Genomic DNA, 11,432 nt, shown 5'->3' with positions numbered 1-11,432 from the left:
ATACTTTAATGAAAGCTCATTTTGAGACATTTTAACTGGGACTCAGAGCTATATTTAAAATGCTTCTCAAATGAGGTTTTTTCATGTTTTCCTGTACATTGCGAAACCATACATTGCAAAAATAATGGCTTAGGGCATCAAGATTAGCTTTTTTAAACTATTATTTACTTAAGATTCATATTTGCCTTCTCAGTAGTATTTCAAAGAAACAAAATACTTGAAGCATGTAGCATTAAATCTCCTGAATAGTCCTACTGGTAAGAAAGTACAAATGATACAGTGAATTAAAAAAAAAAAAAAAAAAAAAGAAAACAAGAAAACTTAAAAGCCTATCAGTTAGAAGGATTTTTAAAATTAGAACATCCTGGCCATTTATATAGCTAAGAATTCGTGAAGTGTTTGACTTCACTAAGAATATGTTTTTCCTACTTAAGAACATCCATTTCCAGAATTAATAACTAGTACAACTTAGCAAGATTACAACCACAGCAACAGGACATAAGAGTGGCATAAGAAGCAAGTTAAGTCACAAGGCTGACCCTTCAGCAACTTGGGAGTACTTGCAGACAACTGCCCATCTGGAAAAACACGAGTGGGTGCTTGGGGTGCTGTGCCCCACCAAAAGGAAGCATTCCCCTAGCGAAGCCTTCAGACCAGCCCTGTCACAGCAACTGTCACACAGAGCCAGCCTCCTCAGATTACACACACTCCCTCATATCCTGCAGAGCTGTGAACCTTCTTACACTGGGTCAGCTCATTCCTGTGGTTTTCTTACTTTACAAATAGCATAATTTTATTCTTATGTAGGTTAATTCTCGAAGAGGCTCCATTCATCATTACCCCTGCCTCTGAGAAACAAAATTGAACAGCAGGACTGCAGAATATGGGTTAGATGAAAATTAGATCTAAATAATACCATGATCAGCACAAAACACATGGTCTCCCTCTGGCAGCTATACACACAGCACAAACATGATCTCATATGGATACTGTAGGAGAAGACCCTCTTTTTTAACAGAAAAGCATCATTTGCTTGTGAAATGCTGAGAGTTATGCAAGATTCCTATTGCAGAAGTAATTAAAATATTAATTGAAAGTTTCAGGCCACCACCAAAGAAAAGACACTATTATCCGAAGGTCAAGGTCAAAACAAAACTGTTTCACCAAATTTCTGAATGGTCAAAACAAAAGGAAAAAATACATAAATACATACATTAATCAAACTGAAGTACTGGTTAGTCCAGAAACAGATTTGACAGAAGATCAAGCGTGGTTTCCCCAGAAGTAGTTTCTCAAGTCAGCATTTTAAATTTAGCAGTATGCAGCAGCAGCACTAATAGCTGGCATAAAATTAAACACAACTTTAATTGTTACGAGTAAATAAAATAATCCAAATTACTAATACAAAATATATGACTGTGTGTAAGTAACAAAAAGAAAAAACATACATTTACTCTCTATGGAAGGTACTCTGCATGCATAAGCTTTGAACATTTACATAACTGCCTGGCTATTGGGTGGAATTCAATAATAACTACATTTTGGATGACTGGGGCAGAGAGGAAAAATTTCACAAACACACAGATTGACAGTAGACTTTTATTAACATATCTTACAATTTCGATTACTGTATTCCTAGTTTTATACTCTTCTGATGTGTTATAAAGATTGATTTAGATTCTACAGTAATGTACTGTACTTAAATGATCATTCATATAGGATACCACACCAGAATATTTGAGTAATACACGCACACACCACTCTAGTTTGGACCTGTTATTTTTCAAGGTTAGCTTAATAAAGTAGGATTTAAAAAGTTATGGGGGAAATCAAAATTCTTGTTTAGCAGCATGCAAGGATATTCAAGTACAATTTTTCAACCAAGTGATTTTGTGGTGGTGTTGTTTATAAACTGACTGGTGACTAATTCACCAGTACTAAAATAAACACTACGAAATACCCGAATGTTAAAGTTAAGGCTAATAGTTTTACTTCACATCCATATGCACAACCAGAGAACATTCCATTTTAAATAAAACACAGGAATTACGTTCTGGATACATTATCTCTTGTAAATATAGCATTGGAGCTTCAAACTACAGATTACTCAAGTTCATGAGCCCTGTAATATTGTTATGCTGGAGATGTAAAGAATCTTTTTGCTCTTTAACCACACTTACAAAATGGCCTGATATTCATAATGAGCAATGCAAAAATATTACAGGCAGAACTTATAATACAGTATCAAAAATGTAATATTTTGGAAAAGACATAGCCGTTTAGTTGGTGAAACCAAGTAATTCTAATCTTACAGGAAGTACTGTAATACTTTTGAAATATTTATATATTTATATGTATGTATAAAACCCAGCATCCTTTATTGTGGGATTTTTTGAATTGCAGGTATCCAGAAAAATTAATTGTATTTACTTACTTTTTCTTCTGTTTGTTCTCCGTGATTGCTATACAGTCATTTTATTTCCCCTCTACACTTTTCACTAGATAATGACTTCCACTGGGGAACTGTTTTCATTGTACATGTGGTTTTATCATAAGATGTTTTTATTTTACACATATAAATTTTATTTTACACGCAAGCTATGAAAGTCGAAACTACCAGGAATTGCTTGGTAGTACTGTATGAAATAGCCAACAAATGTCCAACACTTGTGAAAAACATTAGTAGCAATATATTACATACCAGTATTTTAACTATAATCTTTCCTATCTACTTAGACTGTGGGGTTTAGCCCAGTCATGCCTGTTCTTATGATTTTTTTAGCCCTCTAAGCATAAACTGTTTTGGCATTCATCCAAAGAGGCTGCACGTGCATTGGTTGTTCATCTATGCCATTTCTGTTCATTTTATTATTTTTTTCTTTTTAGAAAGCCAAGCATAAAGAACTGAGATTACTATAAACAAATACAATATAGAGGAACCTCCTGTAATTACAGGAAAGACACAAAATTATGGTTCATTTGCAGAATAGCCCTGAACATTGCCTATCCAATGATTCTGAAACAAAACATATGGTTTGAAATGACAGGCAGGCTTATGGTTGTTACACTTGTAACTGGGATCTGCTATGTTGGGCACCATACAAATACTCTATATACAGCAATTTCTGTATGTTTTATCACTAACAGTTTATTCAGTTGATAGGGGAAAAACAACTCCTTCCTTAAAAAAAAAAGAAGAGTATATGTTTTCTGGATTACATTAAGAACAATAAGATACCTAATTTACAGCTATTTCATTTATTTATGGAGCAAAAATTATGGAATTCCTGAGAATGCATAAGTTTTCAGTAATGCCTGAAATATTTCGATAGACCTCTCATGATAAGTGAAATTCTCTTTAAAATTCAACTTTCAGACCAATTGTTATCATGCAGTCTCACAATCATTTTACAGGTCCTGTCTAATTACAATTGCATTTCAAGCAAAAACCTGAAGCCAACACAAAAAAGGCAAAGAAATTTTAACCAACATAGTTAGTAGATGTAGTAGACATATACGCTGTTTCAGCAAAAACTGCTAAAAACTCAATTCCATGCAGAGAAAAATAAAAAACCAACAGCTATCCTTGGAGCCTCTAAACAACTGTAGGTACAATTTGTGCTTAACATTAATGGGCTTTAAAAAACAGAAGAAAAATGGACTACTGAGTGCAATCAGATTTCTCACACAATTTTGACAATTTAATTTCAACTTACTTTATCATTATTTAGTAGCAACAGCAGCTAATTTTGCAAAAACTTCACATGTTGACAAAGTTCCATTTCCCTTTTATGCCCGTACCCCACTCTACCCCAAGACAAAGAGCTAAACTCCCATTCAGTTAAAGCTATTGTCAGTCAAGATGCATTCATTCATGGGAACAGCAATGATACAGCGTGTAGATGATGACCATGGTGATTTACAAGCCATTATAATGTGGCCCCCATCGTTTATTGATATGATCAAAAGTATGAGACACCCATTGTTGCTCAAGCACTTTGTATCTTTCCTTGCATATGTAGAGGGGTTTACCACGCCTGTAAGGGGGGAAAAAAAGGAAAAAAAAAAGAATGGTTAATATGCCAAATAAATGGAAAACTGCTTCATTGTATCAACACACAATACTCTACAACTTCTTTTTCCCAGGGCAAGTGTGCCATTTTATTGGTTAGGGGGGTTTGGTTTTGTTTTTAATAAGATAACTGCTGAGACTTCACTTCCTCCATCTTGAATAGCAGAATCCATAAAACATCTCTTGTTCTCTCAGGCATGCATAGCTTGGAAGCTACACTTCTGCTCTGGAATCAAACTGCATTGTTTAATTAAAGGCCAAACAACAATTCTGGGAGAGAAGTGTTCCTGATGCAACACTTGGAATTAACTATCATCATGAATGGCAAAATAGGCATCTGTCCATTGGGTGCCTGGTTAGATCACCTTGGGTCAAAAAAACCCAAGAAAAACCAACACGATAAAAGAGTCAGTTCTACTTACAGTAGATGTGGATTTTCCACTTAAAAGAAAGTAGAGATCTATTATCTGTTATTGCATGTATTGCATAACAGAGTTGATCTACACAGAGAAGCAACAATGAAACACACCTGTAACAAATCACATTACCTAAGATCTCTGTCTTCTTCACCATGTGCATCAAGATAAACAGAACCCCAAAGGCAGAAGCGATGACCTCGTATGATGATGATTACAGATGCATTAATCAAAAGAAATATTCCTGTCCCAGCTCCACAGTTCTGAGAATGCTGTAACATTATGTGTGTAGAAAGGAAACAGTGCAAAAAGTCTGTTAGTGCCTGCCAACATTGTAACAAAAAGGATTTTGAAAACAGTAATTAGTTCTGCTTGAAGTAACATACACACATTTACTAAGAAACAGTTTGGCAAAGGATACCCTGCCCCAAATTCTCCAAGCAAACTAGAACTCCATGTCTTTTGCTCCTATAGTAACACTTGCATACAAAGAGTTCCCTGCTCAAAAAGGGAGGATAATCATTAACATGGAAAAACAGAATTACCTAAACAAAAATGAGCGAAAAAATTATCCACAATATTTTGAATTGTTTTTTTGTTCAGCAAACTGTATAGCACGACCAAGTATTTTCATAGATGGCAAGATAAAAAGAAAGTATTCAGAAAAAACTACTATCACCCTTTTTACAATAGTCTCTATTGATAAACATTTGCTTTTTCTATCTGTGGCCAGATCTCTTCTATGGCTTACAGAGCTACTAAAATAATTATTTTTAATAATTCTTGCTTGCTTCAGTATGTCATTAATCTCTACGAATTACATGATCTGTATTCATCAGTTCATTTTAGCAATTAAAAAAGTGCTCTTCCTATATATTTTTATTACATTTAGAGGCTACCATCCCAAAAATTATAATAAAATGTAATGATGTGGCTTTTTATTTTTTTAATAACTTTCTGTTTTAATGAAGCTTGATACCTTAAATTTAACTGTTAGTTCTATTTTAAATTTTGCTCACTCCTTCTTTTGCCATATTAGCAGGACAAAGAGAAAGCTGAGTTTGAACAATTAAAAAAAGAGCCAAAATCCCTCTGAAATTCCTTGGGGTTCAGTTTTGTGCTCCACTTGTACATATTTCCCCAACAAATCCCCCTCAGTTATGTAGACCCCATGTAGTTCCAGCCTTCTACTAACTGTTGCATGGTAGGAAACATAGGTGTCAAAGCAAATCTTTATCATGGACAGGAGAACAAAACTAGATGTTGTCCAACACCGGTTCCTTAAACAACTCGCATGTATGCTCACTAGAAAGCTTTCCTGGTGAATTAAAGTCAAATGCTTTAAAATTATGCTTATCTACCTATAGCCTGTAAATCACTAGTAGATGGTCAGATATACCAGACAGTACTCTAGAAAAAGGTGGAAAAATCCATACATTGATATTCTTATGTACACAGAAAGCAAGGAAATGAAACAGAGGAAAATTAAAACAATATATAAACAATCAGAATGTAGACAAATTTCAATTGGTTATGTATCAACACTGTGTGTCAAGATGACACACAATGTAAGTTTTTCAAACAGGGAAACAAGTTATGGGCTCAAAAAGGTGAATAAAATTGCTCTCTAGAATTCAGTCTCAGTTAATCTATGAGAAATATGCAATAAAACATTATAAAGGTCCCTTTAGATAAACCTGCAAAGGTTCCTTCCAACCCAAGCTAATCTATGATTATATGTTTTGAAAGAAAGCCAACACTGAGCAATAGAGTTTAAAACTATCCATGAACATGAGATTCCATTACAAAATTTGAATTAACTCTCTTACCAGTACACATTCACAGTAACTCTGTTGTTTGCAGCATAGTCCTTTCAAGCATACGAAAGTACCACAAACTAGACAAACAGCAGGATCTTTAGGAACCTTGGAACAAACAGTACAAGTCTTTCTGTGATAATACTGAAAAATGGTATTATAATTCTCAGGCAACTGGAGGAGGCGTGGCAAGTCCCACTTGGGCTCCTGGATAAGCAAAACCTACAAATAAGAAGATAAGAGCAATATAACAGTTCTGAACATTTATTTATCCATTTGTATTTTCTAAGAGAAAAGAATACTAAAGAAAGGAAGCATACAGCTTAAAAATCTCTCATCGCTTCTGCATTTCACAAATTTGGAAGTAAAAGGTCACCTTGCAACAGTCACCTGCCTCTAGCTGAACACCCTCCCCAGCTGCGGTCACGTTTTATCTTCTGGCATGGGTGCAAAATGAGCACTAGCATTTTCCCAAAGACATTTTCTAAATGTGATACTTTTTAACAACAAAAATCTTCGTAACTAAAAAACTAGAGGATTAAGACTAATCTAAAGGGAAGACTTCCACTTGCTACGCTAAATTACTTTTGGCAAAATCCACATACTGCTGACAAACCTTGACACTATGAAAGCTGTCTCCCAGCCAAAATTTAGACTTAAGACTTTCAAAAACAGAACCAAGATTAGGCTTTGTAAATGATAAATGAAGACATCTGCCTAATTTCCAAAGCTATGTGACACACACAAACTTTGAGGCTATTAGGAACTTACCAGTTCTAATTACAATTTCTTTCTCATTAACAAGTCAGCTTCTCATATACAAAATAACAGTGTATCTACATAGTAAATCAAGCAATAAATAGCTGGAACATCAGCATTATTTCTGAAGAAGTAATTTTGCCACATACCTTTACTTGATCTGGACGTGTATCTGCAAAGGAAACCAATTCTGAGCACCACTGTGATACCATGTCAAATGCTGGCACTGGCCAGTCGAGACAAGAGGCACTGGTGAACTGATGAGCCGACTGAAAAGATGGTAATAGACCCAGGCAACTTGCAAGAACTGTGAATTCTTCATCTTCCTTTTAGGTAAGAAACCAGAGAGGTTTGGATTTAATACCTAGACTCTGAATTTTTAAATAGTTTATTAAAAACATGTCTATTCCAGTAACAACAGTAAACATGTAGTAACAGTGATGCTAATAAGCATGTTCAGAGACAGAGAAAGCTTCAATACTTTCCAGATTACCTCAAATTGGCTTCTCAAAATACAAGGAAACTGGTCAGAATTAAAACAAAACAAACATTGAAACAAAAAAACCCTAATAAAATCTCAAAACCAAAAAAATCCAACAAACACAAATCCACAAATCCAAAACCAAACCAACCCACTCTTTCCCAAACCCCTCAGTAATTTTCTTCCTGTTTAGGACCCCAAACTGCCTTGTAGCTGTTTCACAGATGAGATAATTTTGAGGCAAGGCAATGTGGGAGCTGACCTGCAGCAAATTCTATTTAAATCAGTCACAGAACTTAAACATAATAGTCTGCTGATGCAATGACTTGAGAATAAAGTGCAAGTATTAATAGGTATTAAGCAAAATCCAAGACTGAATTCCAGTCTGTGTGGAAATTATGCCATTTCTGCAAATGCAGGACAAGTTTTGGAAATATGTCAGGTTTTTATAAGATAGGCATCTATGACCTGATAAAATAAGCATGTAGGTTCTCACTTTTAAGAATATAGCACCATTTTTCAGAGCAAAATGCCTTGAAAACAAATCTACTTAAGAGAAACAATGCTGCAGAGGTATGCTATAAATTGTTATTTTAAAACATTTAAAATTTTATGACAGAAAATACATACCAGGAAAAAGACATTTTAAAAGTCTAGTTTTTGATCTCTAGCTTTCAAATGGAAACATTTGAGTGTGCCCATCTCAATTTGTACCTGGCAACTAGGTAAATCCCCTCCAAAAAGATGGTGTTGAAGAAGGCTTGTGATCCTGAGGAAAGGCAGGCAGAACTGCTGCAGATAGCACTCTACAGAATCAGGATTTACCTACAGGGAAGGAAATGATTACTTACTATATACTGCCCAAGATAACTTATCTCCTATCTAAGAAACTCCAATATGAACTGAATGTTTTTTAAGCAAACTATACAAACCACTGCATCAGACATGTATTTGTAAGGCCAGCATTTCATTTATAATCTGAAAGAAATCTGTGGGTTTTCTTTCCCCCTTGACAAATGTTTTTTCTACTTAAATATTCAGTTTTCCATGTTTCTGAAAGGTCTTTCATACATATGATTAAAAAACACATTAATAAGCAGCATTTTTCAATAACTTTTTCAACACAGCACTGGCCATATATGATATTAGTGTAAGAAAGATTTGCAGAGACAAACTGTCCCAAAGGGATGTGCTTTGATCTAGAAAATAGACTTGTACTGCAGTCTTTAGCAAGATCAGAGAAACATCATTATAACAATGAGGCTGAAAAACTTAAATAAGAGACAGAAAGGGGACATGCTGGATAAATTCTCATAAGATTTGCCAATACCACTGTTAATTCTTCAGTCTCTCCTTCTTCATACATCTTCCCCTTAGACAGCTCAGTAATCACATGACCCAGCAATACTTCCCAGGATTTTTCTCCACTGGATGTATTCTGCAACTAAGAATGCAAGAAATCCAAAATGCGCTGGTCATAAAAAGTAGAAAAAAATATTTCTGTAAAAGTAACAATGATTAAGCATATATCCTTTTGACAAACATGCAAATTTTGACATACAAAGATATATATTGCTTTGGAAAAAAGATCTGCGGAGAGAGACTGCATTTAGCTCACAGTGAAATGTGCATTACTACTTCAATTACAGATCTTCTAAACTGAATGTTATATGAAAACATTTTTATAATGTCACATTTCCCATGTTTTTTCGGAGAGTATAAAAATGCTTACTTAACAATCAGGAAGAATCACATCGTGTTTTAACAGAATCTTAACTCTGATATGACTAATTTAATTTTTTTTAAAGTAATTTTCTAAAACATACCAACTAGAATGAGCTACAACACTTGCTATGTATTTTAAGTTGAAATGAGTCTATCAGAAAACGGAAAGTTGTGTTTGGAATGGACAATCCACATTTACAAATAGAAAAAATATTTAGTGGAAAGAATAACAATTTAGGCTTTGTGCCACAGCATCTGAAGGCAACAGTTACAGAAAACCATCAGAAATAGAAAGCAGTATTTCTATTTATGGAGTGATTTGATGTGAATTTTGAGCTCTGTTAGCATATCATCAAAATTACAAATAATGAGGGAGTGGAACATAACAGGGATTCTTTAAAAAAAACTCCAAAGCAACTAGGTGAGATTAAGTGTATAAAGACTTCAATACATAACAATGTACATATTTTATCAGTTGGTTTCTTTAATGCATTTTTACAGCAATTATAATTGTTAATTTTAAATAAGGTCGTCACCTTTCAGCATGGAGAAGGCAGACTTGGTGTTTATGTTTATTCTAAGATCCAGAATACATATTCAAATCGGCAGTTAGGACAGACTTTTTGTCTACATTATTCCTGGAGTTTATTCCACAGGCATTACAGTGCACTTCTTATGACACTGCAAGCACCTTGCAAAGATGAGAGTGAAGCTGAGAATCAAAAGTAGAAAGTTCACCTCTCAGTCCTGCTGAGAAATGAAACTCAATGTTGTTTGAATATTTGGCATGAATATAGAGGAAAGATGTAAACTCACATTTGATGTCCAGAGCACCAAACTGAAATAGGCAACTTGGCATTAACCACAGACAAAAGTTAAGCAAGGTAAAAAATGTGTAGTCATTCCAGGATCAAAATGTCACTATTATCAGCACATAAGTAAAAGTCAGGCTGAACCATACATTTTAAATCATTTGGGCCTCAGGAAACCTGAAAGAATGAACTTGACACGCAAAGAGAAAGAATTAATCTGAGGCCTATGGCTGGCTTATGAAGAGATGGGCTGCCAAAGCTGGGAGAGAGGAACAGGAAAGCTATGTGATTACTGTCACTTCTCAGCACGTAGAAGTCTCTTGCACACACATACACTCCAGGAGGAGGAGCAGAGAACTGGAAAGACATCTGGGAAAAGGGCAAACTTGCATGTGGGACTTTTACAAAGCACACTAGTGAAAAGTCTACTGAAAGGGAAAGAGAGATGGCTACTTCATAAATCCAGTATCTGAGCCATTATCACGATTTGCAAGCCTCAAGCACAAAGTGCTTTATGTGAAGCAAATGCTTTCACATGCTTATGGTAGAGAACATCTTAGTATTAATAGGTACCAAGCCCACCTACCACATGCCCCAAGTCTGTTTTCATACAATGAAATCTCTTACTGTAGACAGAAAATTAAGCATTGTAAATATACATTCAGATAAAACTCCAACCTCTGCTACTAACAAAAAAAGGCAGTCCATATTTATATGAAAGAATATAAGCTGGTAACACTTTAGTCTATTTATATGCTTTCTAACACCAATTTCAAACTGCGAAGTAATCTATCACTTGAGACTCACAGAGTAAACAGAAAAATGAAAAAAACCCTCACCAGCAACAATCTCAAGGAAATGGTCTTGAAATTTTAAGAAAATGACAATATTTTGAAATAAGGGGGTGTAGAGGAAGCTAACACAATACAGTATTGCCCAGTGATCTTTAATGTTTTATGCAAGTCCAGAAATAAAATATAAAATCCTGCATAGCAACAGTTTGGTCAGCAGATAATTTGTCTTTACTGTCTTGTAGTTGCGACTGACCATTATGACCAATCTAACTTCTGCGTAAAAGCAGGTCACGTTTCTCAGTTTGCATTCCATTTTACAGCCAACACAATCTAAGGCTCAGGTTTTGTATACAGGGGTATTCCTCCTCCCATTTCCTCTGCTGGACCCAGCACAGTCATCCTTTCCCTTGGTCTGACTCTGGCACTCTTCAGACCTTCTGGGGAATTAATCTGTGGAGCAGAAAACTGACTGAAAGATGAAATGAATGCCAGTGCAGAGAACTGTGTCTTTTGGTGAGAACTGGCATTCAATCAGCTGAACTAAAATAGCAAGATG

General features: G+C 35.1%; 1 protein-coding gene across 8 annotated transcripts in view; it reads right to left on the bottom strand.

Moving 5' to 3' along the window:
- Nucleotides 1-1,585: 1,585 nt before the first annotated feature.
- Nucleotides 1,586-11,432, bottom strand: part of UBR3 (ubiquitin protein ligase E3 component n-recognin 3) — a 103,973-nt gene continuing 94,126 nt past the window's right edge. For 7 of the 8 annotated variants that reach the window (XM_051624065.1, XM_051624066.1, XM_051624067.1 and 4 more), the window contains 6 exons: nt 8,876-8,989; nt 8,260-8,370; nt 7,214-7,390; nt 6,318-6,527; nt 4,621-4,760; nt 1,586-4,037 (listed from right to left, as the gene is read on the bottom strand). In XM_051624065.1, the coding sequence (XP_051480025.1) occupies nt 3,920-4,037; nt 4,621-4,760; nt 6,318-6,527; nt 7,214-7,390; nt 8,260-8,370; nt 8,876-8,989 (870 nt within the window). In that variant the 3' untranslated portion in view covers nt 1,586-3,919. Of the gene's footprint in view, nt 4,038-4,620; nt 4,761-6,317; nt 6,528-7,213; nt 7,391-8,259; nt 8,371-8,875; nt 8,990-9,806; nt 10,018-11,432 lie in introns of those variants that run through there. The other variant, XR_007889949.1, reaches the window with a different exon arrangement.

This window comes from Apus apus, chromosome 6 (assembly GCF_020740795.1).
Source record: "Apus apus isolate bApuApu2 chromosome 6, bApuApu2.pri.cur, whole genome shotgun sequence".
In the NCBI taxonomy this organism is placed as follows: domain Eukaryota; kingdom Metazoa; phylum Chordata; class Aves; order Apodiformes; family Apodidae; genus Apus; species Apus apus.
The sequence above is the reverse complement of the archived record's forward strand: the minus strand, read 5'-3'. Positions and strand labels throughout refer to the sequence as shown.